The sequence below is a fragment of the Durio zibethinus genome, chromosome 6 (assembly GCF_047325235.1).
Source record: "Durio zibethinus cultivar Kanyao isolate XHJ-2024 chromosome 6, ASM4732523v1, whole genome shotgun sequence".
In the NCBI taxonomy this organism is placed as follows: Eukaryota; Viridiplantae; Streptophyta; class Magnoliopsida; order Malvales; family Malvaceae; genus Durio; species Durio zibethinus.
Genome location: NC_143167.1, coordinates 30,460,304 through 30,479,287, shown reverse-complemented (window position 1 = coordinate 30,479,287; position 18,984 = coordinate 30,460,304). Strand labels below are relative to the sequence as shown.

The 18,984-nt window shown below is 31.4% G+C and overlaps 2 protein-coding genes and 1 pseudogene across 8 annotated transcripts; 1 reads left to right on the top strand and 2 right to left on the bottom strand.

Moving 5' to 3' along the window:
- Nucleotides 1-1,610: 1,610 nt before the first annotated feature.
- On the bottom strand, nucleotides 1,611-4,242 carry LOC111284976 (PPPDE thiol peptidase family protein). Its single transcript, XM_022874152.2, has 3 exons — nucleotides 3,874-4,242; nucleotides 3,113-3,400; nucleotides 1,611-2,095 (listed from the first exon to the last, which is right to left on the bottom strand). The coding sequence occupies exons 1-3, from the start codon at nucleotides 4,010-4,012 to the stop codon at nucleotides 1,830-1,832; spliced, it is 693 nt and encodes a 230-aa protein (XP_022729887.2). The 5' UTR covers nucleotides 4,013-4,242; the 3' UTR covers nucleotides 1,611-1,829.
- A 6,707-nt stretch (nucleotides 4,243-10,949) lies between these two features.
- LOC111285915 (Mitochondrial glycoprotein family protein) lies at nucleotides 10,950-14,590 on the top strand. Of its 6 annotated transcripts, none has more exons than XM_022875591.2 (4): nucleotides 10,950-11,218; nucleotides 11,305-11,633; nucleotides 11,746-11,800; nucleotides 14,520-14,590. In XM_022875591.2, exons 1-4 carry the CDS (start codon nucleotides 11,000-11,002, stop codon nucleotides 14,550-14,552), a joined length of 636 nt encoding a protein of 211 aa, XP_022731326.2. In that variant the 5' UTR covers nucleotides 10,950-10,999; the 3' UTR covers nucleotides 14,553-14,590. The 6 variants fall into 6 exon arrangements, with proteins under 6 accessions (XP_022731326.2, XP_022731325.2, XP_022731324.2 ...); XM_022875590.2 differs by lacking the exon at nucleotides 14,520-14,590 and adding an exon at nucleotides 13,841-14,265; XM_022875589.2 differs by lacking the exon at nucleotides 14,520-14,590 and adding an exon at nucleotides 13,837-14,265.
- A 981-nt stretch (nucleotides 14,591-15,571) lies between these two features.
- On the bottom strand, nucleotides 15,572-16,663 carry LOC111285562 (zinc finger protein 3 pseudogene; annotated as a pseudogene). The gene has a single exon (XR_016343040.1). The product of XR_016343040.1 is annotated as a zinc finger protein 3 pseudogene (transcript).
- Nucleotides 16,664-18,984: the final 2,321 nt, after the last annotated feature.

The window sequence follows — 18,984 nt, the reverse complement described above, 5'->3', positions numbered from 1 at the left end:
TCAGGTATAAAGATTAAAAGAAAAAATATACAAAGAACAATGCACCGTAAAATTAGTCAAACAAAAATAAAGTTGCCCAATTCACATCATCTTAAAATAAACATTTATTATCCGTAGCTTTCAAGTGTCAATAAAAAGATTTTCGGTCTGCCAAGACGTTGAAACGTGGAACCAGTAAAATCCCGGGAAGGGTTCATCCCTATTAGCAGCAGGGTTTCAAAGAAAATGAGGTTTTTTTTGAGCTAGTCATCTTATCTTAAGGTTTTATAGTTACAGCCGGCAAATATGACTCTAATCAGCTTTCGGGATTTTGATCTATTAGGATTTACTTAGCCGACATGCGTTTGCTTTTTGTTTTTTTAGTTGTCACGAAAATCTAGCTCAACCAAGTATTTATATATTAATATGAAACAATCTGTCCTTTAATATAAATTTGAGGGGAGAAAAAGTAAGTTTTAATGATCTCAGTAGAACCTAAGAAAACAAGAGAGTTGGTGTGCTTCACGCAGAAAACATGGATCAGATCAAGTTGAAGAAAAGCTTTGATGACAAGTGGATATGCATCACCAATTTGGATATAAATTTGAAAATGACCTCATGACAACAGTCTTGATTACAATCCAAGAAAGACCCAATTCATTGAGGAGGAAATTTGCACAAGAGTGGGCTTTTTACTATTGGATCTGCTTTAGCTCTAAAATCCGTGGGCTGATCTTCACATGTTCAAAGAACAAAGGAAGATGGGCTTGATCGAGTGAAAGAGACTGTTTAACTGTATCATCTTAAGAACCTTGATTAGAATTTCAAGCTTTCCTAAACAATTACTTGCTTCACGAGGATGGGCTATTTGATGATCCCAGCCTTAAATGCGGTCTTCTTAAACCAACAGACAAGGAAAAAAAAGAAACAATTAATCAGTCAATGAATTTCATCTATGTTTTCCCGTTATTCCTTATTACTACAGTTTTCGTTTGTCTTTACCCTGCCCCAACAGCACAATAGGCCATTACCTTGTTACTTTGCTCTAGGATACCATGGATGACGAAGTCAACCCAGTTCTAGCTGGAAGCTGAAGTTAAATGTGAGGAAAATTGGATCCCCTGGGGCCTTTTTTTTTTTTCATAACCTTTCAACCAGGTTACAAGGATTTTGAAGGAAAACAAGGACAAGAAGGGAAAAAGAAAACTTTTGACACTGGAAAAAAGTATTGTGCCTAAATCTAATTACAATCAAGAATTTTAACATCTACCGTAGGTAAATGGTTGGTTGTTTATCAAGCTAAGAAATGGGTAGAAAAGGAAACTCCACCCAACGCCGACAGGAAAACCTGTTTCCGATGGAGTAAGGGACCACTCGAACTTCTTTTACCTAATCTGGACAAAGCAACTTCCTCGAATTCATAATAATAAAACCGACCAAGGTCCCCGCCACACCAACTATTAGAAGGCAATGGCCATAATCATTCACAATTGAACGTTAGCCGACTACTATTTCATGGGTCCTATTCTTTACACAAATAGTTCGCTCTATTACCAAACATCTAACAGTTCTAACCGAACATGATTTTGACAAACTTTTAGAATCATTTGGTTAGTAGAGAGCAAAGAGTGTGAAAAACATAGATCTTTCCATTCAACTTAAAAACAGAAACCATATTACAGAAAATAGAAACGCTGCAAAATTTCCAAGCAGCTGTTTCCATACCCATCAAAGAAATATCAGCTAAACCAAGTTAAAACAGGGGCAGGAAAAAAGATTTGCATTTGCTAACCTCATCTACTTTGACTTCCAAAATTTCAAACATTAAACTGTACCGTAGTCCAACTTACTTAAAGCTTCACGCTCAAACTTGAGGTTGAAGAAGTATGAATCAAAGATGATGATGATGGAAGACATCGCCTTTGTCTACTGCTCATAGCAGAGCCAGGAGGATAAGAGGTCAATGAAGGGGGTAGAGGATTAGAAGAAGACACAAACCTACTTGAATGGCTTCTCAACTTCTTCTTCTCTACCTCTTGACCCTTACGGTCTGACCTAACTTGGCGAACTTTTGTCTCATTCAACCCTGCAGGGAGAACACAGTTGCAAAGGAAACCTATATATTCATCACAAGCAACATCATCATTAGTTTACACAGAAAGGACCTATAAATTCATCTAGAACAAAATAGTCTTTAAAATGCTTAGAAACTAAAAATAGTGTTAACTGGGCCTGAAGCAATGTCAATGTAACTATTATTTTGCACTCAGCCCTTTTTTCTGTAAAACAAATTTACTTTACATGGTAAAGCAGGATGCAACCTATGTTCTCACCCCATATCTCATTCTCATTCAAAGAGTGACATTGGATAAACATGGGGCATCCAAGTTACCATAGTGAATTGTAACCAACATCAAATTCCCAACACCTTTCCAGCTTTCCCAGCAAAGCCAAAATCAAGTTTGGTATATAACAGCAAAGTAAATTTCAGGGTTATCATTTCCTATTTGACAAACATTTCGATATCAAGAAATTGAAAATAGCAAGTGCTATATATTAGTACAATCAAACATACTATGCATTATTAAAATTGCAAAAAAATATGAGAAAAAATTAGCTGGCCATGGCAGTTGTGCTGCTAATATGAAAGGAAATTATTGACTCTGACTGACAGTGAAGGTCTTTTCAAATTTGGGAGTTCCTCCATGTAGGTTGTTGTGGCATTTATGGTTCAGAGCATGCCATTCATGAATGGTGCTCGTGCAGCAGGTCAACAGCAACATTCAACAAAGCTTGCACTACAGGAGTTTGGTCAGCGCCTCAGTAGGTATGGTGGAATCTGATACCACCTCCCCTTGTCTTGAAACTTCTTTAAAGCGAAATGCCCTTAAACTTTTGGTTCTTTATTATTATTATTATCATCATCATTATCATGGACAGGTACCAACCAGTTACTTTAGGATGAATGACTTTAGCAGTTGCATCAGTTCATGCAAATACTTTTAGAAAACATGCTGAAGAGAGTAAACACCAAAATGCCATGCCACTTTCCCTTCAATGTATATCAATCTTCTCAAAAACCAATCAGATCATCTATGAATTAAAATTTAAAAGGAGATAGTTGATTTTTTACCCAATCTAGCAAGACGATTAACCCAACGTGGAATTGGCTTCCCTGTCAACTGGATACACACATCATTGCAAAAATGGTTGCAGTTCTTGGTGATAAGATTGTATGTGTTTCCAGAGTACTCTCTAGCAAGTTTCTCCATAAAGGCACGGACATCTTTTGGACCCAAATCCGTTCTTCCAATTAGAATAGATTTCCTAAACGTGAAACCGGGACACTGCCTTGGTTCCACTTCAAAAATTCCCGTTGCTGAATGCTCATGCGCTCCAAAGCCATATTCAACTCCATGCACTGTACAACAAGAATCAACCATAGTCAAAACCTAATTTTAGAAAAAAAAGTTACTTACTTCAAAGATGTAAATACTAATATCTACCAAAATTCGTTCTTTCAAGAGACTTCAACTTCTATTTGGTTGTCAAAATTCAGCTGAGCTAATGTTCTAGACAGTAACACATTCAACAACCTCCTTTTATATATAAATTTTCAGATTTTGCCGTTTTATTTTCACTCCGCTAAAGGAAAATTAAATGTAACAAAAAAAAAAAGAAAAAAAAAAAGCAAAGCATTCTTCAATTTTTGGTCTTGGAACATAGACTAAATCAACCAACCAAAAAGTTCACTGACTAAAATAATTCCTAGAACAATTAGCGAAAATTTTTCTCATCAACCAAACAGGCTTTACTAAAAAAAGAAAAAACTTTACCAAATATAAAGGAAAAAAAGCAGGGACAAAAAATTAAAAAAGAACAAGAAAAACTAACCTTGAACCCCAGAATGATAGATCCCAAGGCCAAACCAATAAGCGTAACCATTAATTGGAGTCAAGTCATATACATTCAAGTAAACCGGAACCGACCCGACTTTCTTCTTTCGGGGCATCAACATCATTCTACACAGCATTTTTTTTTTTTTTGGTTCCTTTGCTTTTCACTTCCAATTTTCTCGTTTCAATTACCAGATCGCTATTCAGAACGAAGGATAACTGAGCTTCAGGAGGTGGGCGTTAGCAAAAATTAAGAGAAATCGTAGGGGTAAACTGGGAAATCCGTTATTAATTTTCTTTTCCGATTGAAAATATTTTAATAGGAGGAAGAATCTATAACTTGGGTTGTATCGAGAGAGCCGAAAGCAAGCTTATCGTCAGCTTCATTTGCCTTAAGTATCCTCTTCCTCGAGGACGTGGCTTTCTCTTTCGTTTTTACATTTATTAATTATTAATATCCATAAATTTTATAATTTGGATTAGCTTGAAATTCAAGGAAAGTAAAACATGGGCCCCCGCAGTTTTCGCTATTTACTCCAACTGCCATTCTTCTTTTTGTTTTGGTTTTCTTTATAATCCAGTGCCGTGTGTACGGGCGTATAACGGAGTTAGTTTGGCAAATCCAAAAGAGGGATAAAAAAATATCAAGTGACTCTTTTTGGCCTATTGTTTATTGCTTTGGTATTTTATAAATCGAAAGCACAAATTTTTAAGATTGTGTTTTTTATCAAGATTTGCATATTAAATTTTGCATTTGTTCTTTAAAAAAAAATTCTTGCGTTTGTTAAGATTTAAGTTTAACCGGAAAGGTTACTTATATAAATTGTTGAAAAGGTCAATATAAATATATTTTTATTTATTTATAATCTTCAACAATTTTAAGTTGGATCCAATATATTTATTCGAATATTTGATTTAATAATGATTGATATATTCAATATTTTTAAGTTATTATTGACATATTTTTAGATCAATTGATATAATATTTATATTAGTGTTTGAAATTTGTAGATTTCAAATAATTTATGCACATAATATTTTTATCAAATAAATATAAAAATAAAAATTCATAAATAGATTACAAATTAAAAAAAAACTTTTTAAATTAATATCTAAAATTATAATATTTTGATTATCTATAAACATTAATAACTTAGATCCAATTGGTAAGTAAAAACATTCCAAACTTAGCATGATGTCATGATGATAAGGTTGAGATTCTTTGCGTAGAACCTTATTGTACATATGAATAGAAAATTCTCAATTACCACATTATAATTGATCAAAGAATATAGATAATATAAATCTTAAAAAGTACTATAATTTAAGAAAATGGATCAATTTATATAAATATAAAATTAAAAAAGTTAAAATTTTTAATAATTAATTTTAATAGATTTAAAGGATGAGAGAAATAATTTTTAAAATTTATTTAATCACATTCTTTAAATACATTAAAATCAATAACTAAAAAAAGTGTAAAATTTTTTAATTTTACGTTGGAGTAAGTGAATCGTTATTCATAACTAGTGTTTGGTATTATTTTTAATATCACCATGGCAATTTAATTATTACGATGATCTTAGTATTAATATAATCTTATCATTTATAATTTGAAATCGTTTTATTTTATTAACAATAATTAATTCATAAGAATTAAATGTCATTGTGTTTAATATTACTAAAAATTAAATATTATTTTATTTAAAAGTATGAAAATTATTATACATGTTATAATAGTTACATAAATTAATGATTTTAATATTGTTTAAAGATAATAATTTGTAAAATATAGTAATACTTTATTTATTTTATAATAAACTATGATTAAAATATGAAATTATGAAATTTATTTATTTATTTATTGATTAGGTAAACTAATTTTGTAATATAAATTATGTAAAAAATATTTGAATTAAAAAATAAAAGAAAAATAAAAATATTATATTAAATATAAAACAATGATAAGTGAAAAAATACACAAATTATTTTTTAACTTGTTACAATAAATATTAATTTGAAAAGTATAAAAATTTATAATATAAAATGATTAATTTTTAAGAGGAACAATAAAGTTTTTAATTTAAATATTAAATATGTAATATTGATTATTGCTAATTTTACATACTACTTTGATAATAAAATTTTTTTATCATTTTAAATGATAATTAATTTATTTTTTAAGACAATAATATGATAACTTTTAATGAGTCAATATCATTATTACGTAAAATTATCAAATACTTATTAAACACAATTATCTAATCACTATATAAATCACTATAATTTTTAGTGATCATCTCATATTATAAACTACCATAACATAAAATGATATTCTTGGGTTACTCTCTTTTTGTTAATGGAAATTAAAATACTTCTAAACTTTTAGGTTCACATGGAGGTAAGTATGATTTGCTTCTTTTTTATTTAAATTAAAGTCTTTATCACTAAAATTTACATTGTTTTTGTATGAATTATTTAGATTTGATAAAATTCAATTATCAAACACATCATGCATGTATCAACAAAACTTTTAGGCTCACATTAAGTACAATTTATCTCATTATCAACAAATAAAAGGATTAGAATAGATTGTTACGACAAAATATAATATTTAACAAAAATTAATTGAATGGATAAGAAGAAAATATCTTATACCTAAATTTATTAGATTGACAATATGTTTTGATTTTGAGATAAATAATATCTTTTAATATAATTTTTTCTGAAAAAAAAAATATAAAAAATTAATACTGTATTTTTTGCTATTTGCCGATGATCGGGTGTGTGATCCGATAACTTGGAAAAATGGAAAGGGGGCAGATCAGGAACGGAGACGTCTTTTTAATTCCTTGCCAAAATATTTTTGATGAATAATTTAAAAACATAGTAGAAGAATCTAAAAGTTGTTGAACGGAGGATCCACCGGCGGTCGCACGACCCCTTCGTCAGCTTTTCAACGATTCATTTGTCTCATATGCCACTGGTTACAGGTTTCGACAAAATATGTCTCATGAATATTTGCCGTATATATATATATATAAAAGAATGTCTCTATCATTATCAGACAGGGAATGAATAAAAATTACAATAAAATGAAAAAAAAAATTCTTTCCCAGTTATTACATGTAAGTATGTTATAGTATATTTGAAAAATTCATTTTCTAGAAACAATGAAGTTTTTATAGTTGTTTTTTTTTTTTAAATGTAATGAAGGAAACTGATCGAAGAAAAATATCATTTACTTAAAAATTAAATAGCTATTTAATATACAATATATTTTAAAAATAAAAAATTGGAATGTGAAAGAAATTGGTGAAGTTGAAATTTAAATTAATAAATTTTTAAATATTATATTTTAAATGTGATAGTACGATTCGAAACCAACATAATAAATTTATACTTTTCTTGGCCACCAAATAAATTTATATATTTGAAATAATTAAGATATATACATTTAAAACTAGGAGATAAGTAAACGATTTAAGATTTTTTAAACTAACTAAAGGGATTTAAATCAATCCAATCCTGTTTGAATTGATATTTTGTTAAGACCGGTTTTAAGGATTAGACAGTATCCAAAATTTTGAACTCAACTTTGGATTCTTTAGGGGAAAAAAAAACTCAAATCAATCACTAAAAGATTGTTTAAATTTTACCGATCAAAGATTGGGAAGAACATGTTTAAATAGTAGAAATTCGTGATGCTGCAGAATTGGATACCAGAAATCATGATGATGAGTAATATATAATAATCGGCTGCGAGACAAAGGGAAATTGCTGTAGCCCCGTGGGCGGCTTCGAGTTGGTTTTTCCGGGCCCACGCACATGCAATAATTACATTAGACTAGGGTTGATCAAAGCCCTGCCTGCCTAGGAAATGCAATGCAAAGCCCACGGGCATGCAATTAAGAAACACGCTGCTGGGTGGTCACTGCCAAGGTGAAACTCTGGAATTATTATTTACTGCCAATGAACTGCACGGGGACCAGACAAAAAATCCACATTGAATAAAGTCACTGGATCGCGCATGCCCTGTAAGTTGCGAGAATATACAGTATTTTTTTAAAAAGAATATAGAGTGGTTAAATTCTGTTAATTAACAAGTGAAAATAACTAAAAAAAAATTGAATGTTAGTTTTGATTTAATTTTGTATGAAATAGTTAGAAAATAAAATTTTAAATGTATTATGTATCTGGTCAATCAACGAGAGAGAATGTGTCTTTGAAATCGAATATCAAAAAAATTAGATTCAAATAAAGTTTAAATTAAATTAATTGTTTTATATAATAATGTTAAAAAATTATCATTCAACATATTTAAAATTTAATATTTAAAATTTATTTTTTATCTTTAAATTGTTCCGTCCCTGTTAAAAAATATTAAAATTGTGAAAAAATTAAAAGAATTTAATTATTGTTAAAAAATAATTATATAAAATAATTATATCACGTCAATATATATTTTTTCATTTTAATCATATCACATAATTATTTTATTAAAAAATTAATTATTTATTATAAATATATTAAAATAAATATTTACTATTTAGTTATTTTATATAATATATAATAAATTATTAATTTTTTAATAAGATAATTATATGACACCGACCTAATAAAAAAAATATGCTAATAAATCATAAATGTTCCATATATATATATATATTTTTTTTTTTTTTCTTTCTCATGTTGTTTAGCCCAAAGCCGTCGTACATTGATTGGAAATGTAAAGGTTAAGTCAAGATTTATGAAGTTCGGCAGAGGTTATGGGCCTAAATTAGCCAAGTCTTGAATTTTCGACCACAGCAACCTTATATTAAGTGGATAATATTAATCTGCTTACAATCAATTTGCTTACGGCCACGTAAGTCTAGGTTGGACTCACAAACTGGAAAACAATTTAGGTCCAGATATACAATCTGGGTCCAAACATGTCACATGGATTATGAAGGCCTACGAACATGAGCAAACCATGAATGTGATATCTGGTTGTACGATTTCAGTTTTTTGTTTTATGATTAAAAACTTTTAAAAATTTTATATAAAATAAAAGTTCGAATCTCACCATTTTATTTTTTCTTTTATTAAATCTTAATGAAAGACATCTCGTTTGTACATGTGAAGTGAAAGTTCTTGTATTTTGCTGCTTGTCCTTGTCTAAACATTTTTTTTTTCATTCCAAAATATGTAATGTATTTTTTTTATTGTTAAGAACAAATTTATGAGAAAAGAAAGTTATTTTATTTTTAAAATCAGAATAAATTATCAATTCATAATATAATTTATGAATTTTTAAAAATTTTTTTAATTTACAAATCACTTATTAGTAAAAGATTATGAAAATTTAAATCTAAACATTTTATATCCTAAACTTTAAATATTAACCGTTATTGACATACCCTACTTTCCTGCATTGATTAAAAGGGTTTCTACTGAATAAGATGGAACTTAAAAACATTAAGTGGTAAATTTAAGATTTCAAGAAGTTAAGGGGTTCTAATTAAATAACAATTATAATTTAAAAATTTTTTCTTAACATAAAATATGTTATTATTTTATCAAAAGTTATAAAAAATTTAAATAAAATATGGCATTTTATAATATAACTATACATAAAAAATTCAAGTATTGAAATAAAAAAAATATAACTATTTAACAAATATATTTATTTTTTAAATTTTTAATGAAAACTAAACTATAATATTAATACTTTTTGCAAATTATTTGAAATTTGAGAATTGAAAATTTTTTTATCTTAAAAGTTTTTTTTTCAAAATAAAAAATATTAATTATAATTATAATTAAGTATTACATGATTGAATAATCAAATAAATAAAATTAATATAAAATTAAAATAAATTTACGTTTGAACTTAAAATCTCAAAATTTTAAATATTTATAATCATAAAAAATAACTTTTAAGCCACTGAAAGCAATGATCAGCGTCAGTTTCATGTTTAGCTTTGACGTATTTGGATTGATGGGTTTTTATTTTTTATTTTATTTTTTATAAAAGTTTGCCATGTCAATCATGCAAACGTGGCGATGAGCACATTTAAAAGTCAATTTCTGTCCAAGAAATTGACTACGGAGGAGTTGAGGCCATGGCACGGTTACATAGTTTAGTTGCAACTTCAGTGATCGCTAATAGGCTGGCAGCTCAGTCAATAAAAACTCAAGTATTTAACTTTTACTGTCAGACTTGCAAAGATTTGCGTCTTTTCACTAGAAAAAGAAAGGCCCAGTGCTCTGCTCAAACCGAGATCATATGAGTAGCTAAATATATTATCTCTTCAATCAAACATGTATTACAAATTAATTGACAAAAATTATAATTTTAATAGAAAGAATATTTGATTTTAGCATATAAGTTTTTTGGATTTATTTTTTATTTTAATGATACGAGAAAAAAATTTTAAAAAATTTTTTAATTTATAAATTCAGAGATTTAAAATTGGAAAGAGTTAATTTGAAAAAGAAAAATTAAGTAATTTTATTTAAAAATATATGTAAAAAAATAAGATGCAAATAGAAACTTTTTTTTAATTATTCTTAATTTTTAATTTATTCATAAATTTTATATCATATTATTTATATGATTGAAAGTAACATTGCACGTATAAATTTTTTTGAATTTATAATTTTAAAAGGTTAATTCTAATAATATATCAAAGGTAGAGGGTTAGTAAAAACAAATTTTAGATAAAATTTTTTAAATAAAATTTGTGAAATTATTTCTTAAAATTGATTTGATAAAAAATTTAATAAAAATTAAAACAATAAATTGAGAAAGTTAATTGTGAAAGTTAGTAATATTTAAAAAATGTTAAAAATATCATTAATAATTTATATTTAATAAATAATTATTTAATGAGAAAATTTTATCAAATTTTTTATTAAAAATATTTATTTAAATATTATTTCAAAATTTATTAAAATTTTAAAAATTTTACATACTAACAAAATCTTATAATCTATCTTTTCTATTTTTTATTTAATGATTTTTAATAAAGAACTTAAGGAGCTTTCCATAATAAACTCCGTACAAATGTTTGCCCGGTCGGTTAACCCCGATTCATCATAAATAGGAAAAAATCAAGTCACGAACAGGAAAAAATAAAATGGCTCGGTTCATTCGAACGGCTCAAAGAACAATTGTCTCTTCTGCTTCGAAAACCCTAAGCAATGGCAACCAATCACGAATCGCAACGGCAGCTTCACTTATCCAATTCAAACGATACGCGACCTGCAAAACCCACCTATCGCCTTTCAAAACCAACATCCTCAGAATCCTAAGCAACGAGATCGAGTACCAGCACGACTACGCCCCTCCCCATCAGGTACAAAAATTAAAAATTAATTAATTAAATAAAGATTTCTATCAAAGGTATTGCATCCTAAATTTTAATTTTTATAATTTGTGTAGCCTGCTACGAGTTTCAAATCATTTACGGTCCAAGACCGACCGGGGGGGAAGTGGATGACAATGAGGGGAAAACATGGAGACAGTGAGGAAATTAAAATTGAAGTTACTATGTTTGACGGTTGTGTGTTTGTTCCAAAGCCTGGAGAAGATAGCAATGGGGAAAATGTGCTTCTTCACATTAGCTTGCTTGTTGATATTTCCAAGGGTCAAGGTTGTCCTGAAATGGAATTCTTGTGCTCGGCTTGGCCTGACCGTTTAGAAATCCAGAAAGTTTACTTACTAAATCGCGATAAGATTGTTATTAATCCTTACATGGGACCTGATTTCAGGTATGTTATGAGGCACCGCTAGCAAGTTTGTTTAATGCAATTTTAATGTTGATGGGCAAACTGAATTATGGGTTTTTTTTTTTTTTTTTTTTTGTTGCTGTTGTTGTTTCAGAAAAATGGATGGGAAGCTTCAGAAGATGCTTTGTGATTACTTAGAAGCGAGGGGGGTAAATAGTGAACTTTGTGTTTTTTTGCATGAGTATATGATGAACAAGGATAGAATTGAACTCATCCAATGGCTGGGAAATGTCAAATCCTTTGTGGAAAAATAGAATGAGTTATGTCTTTGAAAATTTGATCTTGCTGATTAGAAGTATCTGTACTAGGATCATGGTAGTTTTGGTTTATATTCCTCTTTGATTTGTGGCTATCCAAAGTGGAACATAAAATCCAAATTGATTGACCATATTGCGGCATTTGACTACTCTCTGTTTTCTTGTCTTTGCTTTAACTAAGCTGCAGAAGAAGGTGAGTAGTTTCTTTGTGCAGGATCTTTAGTGGTGCTGGTAACAAGAAGTTTCTGAGGATTCTATGTACTTGATAACTCTCTTTTTTAGAGCTTTGATATGTTTTAAACCAAATTTTAGGGTCTCAAAGTAGTTTACAACCTGTATGTGAGGTGCTGTAGCAATTCTTACAAAGTAATTATAATTGCATTGTCTCATATCAAAGCATTATATTGGAAGGTAATTAGTAACTACAGAAAAGACAGTAACTTCAAAATAAAACTTACTGAAGTATAACAAACCTTGCCACTGAAAAAAAAAAAAATACTTATGTCAATATCTGCATGGACATTTACCCCTTGACCTTTCCTTTCAATCTGTTCTTCCATCCTTCCTGCTAGCAGGAGGCTACATTATTTCTTGAACTATGTGACGGGTGAAAGCATGTGGTTGAGTAGCCTTAGCCTCTCTTTATACCATTAACTAAAGTATTGCTACCTTCATTGACCCTCTCTCGGTGTTGCACAGCTGAAAATGCTCAAGGTGCTGTGTTGGTTAAATTGCTCATTTTTCTTTGCTTTTCTTAATTGGAAACTCCTCCATTTAGAATCTCGAGAAATTACACTGGTGATGCTGCCAGGTATGCTCCATGAATTTCTTTTGATTTATACAAAGGAGCATAGAATGGGTTGTGCGCTCTCCACACCATCTTGCTAATAATAATGAAGGGCTTTGATGCCAGCAAGCAAGTATTCTTGTAGTTGTTGGGGAGTAGGATTCAAACCTTGTTTTTTAGTTTTTAATAAAATAATAATAAGCTTCCCTGTTTTCTTTATCTTTTATGGTGTTGTTGACATTGTTTAAAGCAAAGTTTTAAGTAGGCCTTGCTTTTGGAGCTGCTCCCAGCTCATACTGTGGTGGAAGAGGTGCCATGATGATCTAGGTATGGGAGCTGTAGAAGCTGAAAGGCTCCCATGCTGTTTGGAGGGCAGGGGCATAAATGCCAAACAAACCTGATCCCTATCGATCATTCTATAAGCTGTTCCTAGGAAAGATTATGGTTCTTGGTTATCCAATCAATTAATCCCCCGGTTTATATTAGTGGGCTGTTATGTTTAGAAGTTTGTTCATTATAGCAACTCTCAACAAGGTTCTGGTGCATAATGTTTTTGAGAGAAAGCGATTATTTGTAGATCTTAACAAGCTACTCTTGATTTTCTTAGGAAGTTTTCTGCATCAACTAATTGTTACCCACTTACTGTACTATATTGAACCTCTTCTGCTATATTTTGCATGAGTACCTAGATTTCACTCCACTTGTTTCTGGGGCATAATAAATCTGCATTTCTTCCTGCATGATTTTATGGAGCTTGTGTCTTGGTCAGTCCTGAGAAGTCTGAATAGGATTTGAAACTTTGTATGAATAGTTGATAAGTTGTCTTTTTGTAGATTCACTATCACCATTATCATATTTCTAATTGAACTTGGAGATTTGGTTTAGCTTTGGATCACATACGCATATGACTTATGTTGCCATTATTAATTTTCTATTTTAGTCGATGGCACACAGTTTGTTTCCTGCCTGTAGCGTGCCCCATACACTTCTCTACTTATGATTCACCATTTTTGGCATCTTGTAATTTCTTTTCTTATGTCTCCTTTTTAATATCAAGTTATTACAGCTGTCTAATTTGCTTTTAGTGCTGGCTAAATAATAGGGACTGATCTTGTGTTGGCATTGCTTTTGTTTGACCTAGGTAGCCTTGCTGTTTGGCAGTGTTACCTGCTTACCTTTTCCTTTTGAAGCAAGTTTGAGCTAGAATTTTGGAACTAAAGAGCAAGAATTATATGCTATGCAATGGTTGAGTTTGTATTGTATACATAGTTCTTGCATTCAAAGGTTTTCCTATCACAGATAAGTGAGATATACAAAAAAAATTGGAGTCTGGCAGCTCAAATTGTACTAGTTTTTACTGCTATTAATGAACAAAACAGGATAAGCTGGGAGGTGATTTCAATGTGAATGTACTTCTGGGAAAGGATTGATTAATAATAGCATTGTGGAATATTTTTATGCCCTTATGGTTCATTTGCCATGGGGATGAATTATGTTCTATAGGTGACAAACTTAATCTGTTGAGGAATTCTCATAGAATTGTGCTGCGGACGACGCATTGGCTTTGTGACATGGTTTTGATTTGGCTTTAGTTGATGCATTTCATTTCTTTTCAAAGTAATGCAGCCACTTTCATTTCTGCATTTGTAATGCTAATATTGTAGTTCTAAAGGCATCTACTAATACAGAAAGCAATCAAGCAATGGGTTAAGGCATGGACATGGGGGTTTTATTTTCAGTTCTTTCATAGGGTAAACATCATTTGAAAAATGCTGAAGTGATGTAGTCTCAAAAGTGTTTTTTTTTTTGTTCTTTCCTGTTCAGAAATGCAGAGATGTTGTCCAGAAGGGATTCTGAACATTGAAGGAAAACTTCTTGATCACAAAACTTATGAAGAAGGGGTTGGGGAACTTGTAAAAGAAAATAAAGGGGGGGGGGGGGGGGGGAACGGTTATTTTGTTCATATTAGAGTTATGTATGTACCTATATTTTGGCGAGACGTTAAATTGAAAATGATGACATTCACTCTTCGAACCTCCATTATTTAAATGGGGGAAAGTTGTGATGGACCAACCAGGCACGCCCCATGTTGCACAATGGGCCAATTGTTTGGTCGGAGGTTTGTCTGATTCGCTGAGCAGTGTTAAGCCCACTTTCGACAATAATGGTCGTCCAAGGTTTGAGAGAAGAAGTCTAAATATAACCTTCCCGACCACCCGACCAACCAAGTTGAAGACTTCCGACCGACCAAGTTGAAGTTTTAAAACTTTAGGCCAATGGTAGTTTAGAATTTCTAACCCAAACCAAGGCCAGGTCTGAACGAAATATGTCGCTGTCTAATTAGAACTGAGCCGTCCGTGTAGCGTTCTTCCACCAAAAAAGCAATGGTGGATGATGAAAGTGAATTTATCCCAAAACAAAAAAGAAATATTAAAGGTGATTCAAGCTATGAAGCTACATTGAATTATGTCTAAACCAAATCTTTCTTAGATAAAGGGCACAATTAGTGAAAGTGACACAGTACGCGCTTCTTCACAAAGGACGAAATCATAGCTTTTGAACAATATGAGATCTAAATTAAACGTAATTATTGCAAGATTTCCTGTTATAGCATTTCCCAAGAATCTATTGGGAAGACCTAATGAAGTAAATCCCGGTAATTATCTGTCAATTTGAAATCGGTCTGGGACTCAAAACCTTTGTTGATTGAGTGGAAAACCCTGGAGGTTCTTCATTTACTTCTCATCTTAATTGGGAAATTTCCCTCCGGAAAACAAATAGTACAACCTTCCAAGTTTCAGGTATTTTAGAAACAGCTTGACCAAAAGGAGTATTTGGAGAAAAGGATTAACAGTTCCAAGTAAAAAACAAAACAATGAAGAAACAAACTCCAAACATTTCTATGATCAAAATATACATGATAATTGCTTCCAAAGAGGTTAAGAATAAACAAAATCTTAATCAGAAAACAAAAAAATATGTTCTTAAAAAGAAATCAATTAGAGCTTGAGGGAGAGGTCAACCTTCTGTATCTCTTCCTGCCTAGTCTTCAGACTAGCACCACCTGACCACCAACAATTACCAATCACCTCATCAGCTGGAGAACCCATCATCATCCTCGTTATGTTGAACCTACCGACACTTGCTCGAGAGGCCGGTCCTGTTGAAATTGCAAGGGAATTATCCATTGATAACTTCCCTATTGCCGGTTGTTGGTCTATAGGAGGCCCAGACCAACTATGGTGTCCGTAAACATTTCCAAACCCAGTTGATGAAGAAATATGAGGAGGTTTATGGATCATTGAATGCACCTGAATTCCGAGAGATCTATTATATGCATCGTGTAGTGGAAGAGTAGCCAAGCTAGAATAATGATTGTGATGAAAATAAGGGTGCCCAAAAACTGTGGCTGAGGCTGCTATATGAGCTCCCATCCTTTGTCCTCTTTTGGCTAGAGTTCTCTCTCTCTTGTGGGCATTTTGGTGTCCTCCAAGAGCTTGTGAACTGTAGAATTTTCTTTGGCAATAGTTGCATGAGAAAAATCGTTGCTCACCGTCTGTAGGTTCGGGAGTTTCTGGTTGGGTACTGTCAGATGAACCTGTTGTGTTGAAGGAATCGATAAGATTGAGTTCTGGATTGAAACCACGATCACAATCACTTGTAGTTAGGTTTAGATCTAGTTGGAGACGGGGTTTTGGCTCTTGTTCTCGATCTTTGAGTACTTCATCTGAACCTGAAAGGGCGTCTGGTGTAGAAATGATGCATGAGGTACTCTCAGAGGGGCTAGGTTCTTTCCTCAGAGATTCCATAGGAAAGAGAGGAAGTTTTTTTTTTTTTTTTGAGTCTCACACCCAATTTTAGACGATGAAATGTTTTGTTGTTAGCATAAAAGAATATAAAAGAATAAGATCTTTTTTTTGTTGAAGGGAACCAAATGCTTTTGTGCTCTATATTATGCTACATATGGAATATTGAACAAGGCCTATGCATTATATACCCAACAGTATTTTCCTTTATTAAAAAAGATTGGTAGGTTTCTTTGTCATTCACTTGAATGCTAGCTTTAATTGGAAATCCACCATGTACTTGTTTCTATCCAATACACAGCAGACTTTGCTTCTTCTTATATCCGATCACTACATTATCCCTTGTTTAGCTACTGGCTAGCTCAGTAGTCACTATTGTTATCGGAGGATGCACATTTTTCAGGTACCAAATCTCCCTGCAACACCATCAGGTTCATGCTGGGGATGGTTTTTTCTTTTATTTTATTTTTTTATAATTAGTCTTTGAAGTGTCAAAAGTGCCCCAATTATGGGGAGACAATCTGACCTCTTTGAATTGTAGACGACGCAACTCTCCTATGTACTTCAACTCCATCAAGCAGGGGCACCATGTCCCCATCCAGTTACTTTGAGCATGCACCTCTATACCTTGCGGGGCTTTACTTTTCTAATTTCTTGGATTTTTTGCCCCACTCTTTTCATACTCTATTATTATTATTGAAACAAACACACAAACACAAGTGCCTACATATAAAAAATGTTGCGGTGATTGGATGGAACGCTAATTAATTGGCACATTGGTGGGGATCACCATCTCATAATAATGGGGTTCGATTTAGGACAATAACTTAGATTATCTGGGTGGATGTGAAATAATATGGTCTTTTTATATATAAATAGTCAAGAAACTGTGTGTTTTGATCACATTTATTTGAAAATTCCAAGTTCTGTGACTGCTGTTTAATGTGTGACTGTTTGTAGTTGATACTAAATTGAATGATGAATTGTGTTAACTGTTAATACATGTGTCTTCAGCTCTAGCTATAGCTAGTAGATTCGCAGATCAGTTGCTTAAATGCACTGCCGAACAAAATGAAAAATGTGGACATGACTAAGAGAAATTAATCAATCTAGTTTCGAGTGCTTTTGTTGAAAATAAAACTAGGTTTGCTAACAATAGCAGGTGAAAATTGCAAAAGGGTCTCAAAATATGATACTCAACTCCTGGAAAGTACAATAATTCTCACAAGATAGAGGAATTCCAGTTCGAGATAGCATTTACATATGTTATAACATCTTAAATTATTATTTTAAAATTTGGGAAATTGTATTCATCAGCATTTTGCATGTGTAAAATATTCCTTCCACATCTAAACCCTAAAGCCACAACCACTTTTTTTTTTATTTTTTATAGTATAAATAAGAAGAAGACTTGAAAGGAGTTCTCCAATCAGGGTCATCCTATATGTCAAAATCTTACTTAACTTGTCGTATTTGGAGCAAAATAATGGCGAGGGCCAGTGACAAATGGCCGACCAAGAAATGGTGAAGCTGATGTGGAGCCCTCGTGGGATGATAGTGCCAGTATAATTATTAGTTTAACATGAACAAATCCCAAAGGATTAACCCTTGAGATAAGCAAAATCTTCGCTTTTATTTATACAATTATTATGACAAAGCAAATGACATTGTAACCAACTAAATGTAATCCAATCCTAACCCCACAAGGGGTCGGTTTTGACAGAAAAGAAAACGGGGGCATGAGTGGAGTGGACATTGGGTTCTTATGTAATACAAACAAACAACCGACATGATTTTTATAGGCAATTATTTATCCAATCGCATTCTACCGGATCTCTTTTTGAGATCTCTCTGTCTGGCGTTCCAAGTCTACATTTTTGAGAACCTAAAGAAACATCGCTTCCACATCAAATATCTAATGAGATCATCAACTACTTTTAAGGAGGACAACATGATCCTTCTTCTTCTTCTTCTCGGGCTCACTCAAATCTACGACACACTCAAAGAGTTTACTCTCTTCTTTTTCTCCCCTCTTCCTGTTATGACATGTCAGACTTGGCAGAGCTAATTAAGTTACTTATATTAATCTTATATGTATACATATTGATAATAAAATTAGGGTTTCAAATTTTTGTTTGAATCTAATTTTTTTTAAAGAAATTAAGAATTTTTTTGTATTGATTTAATACATTTAATGTTTTTATTTTTAAAGTGTTAATTACTGTGATCAAATTTTGATGGATATACAAAGAAAGTTCTTAGATTAATCTATATAATTAGGAAGGATATTTAAACACAAAAAAATGTGTCCAATCCATTAGCAGAAAATATCTCCATCAATAATGAAGCTATAGTACGTCAATTCATATTTTTCATTCCCTGTTATGGTCAAGAAAGTGTGCATTTGAAACCAAGAAGCCAAAACACTTTAGATAATACGTATCCAACTTCTTGTCTTTTAGTGGAAGGTAAGACTTTTCAAT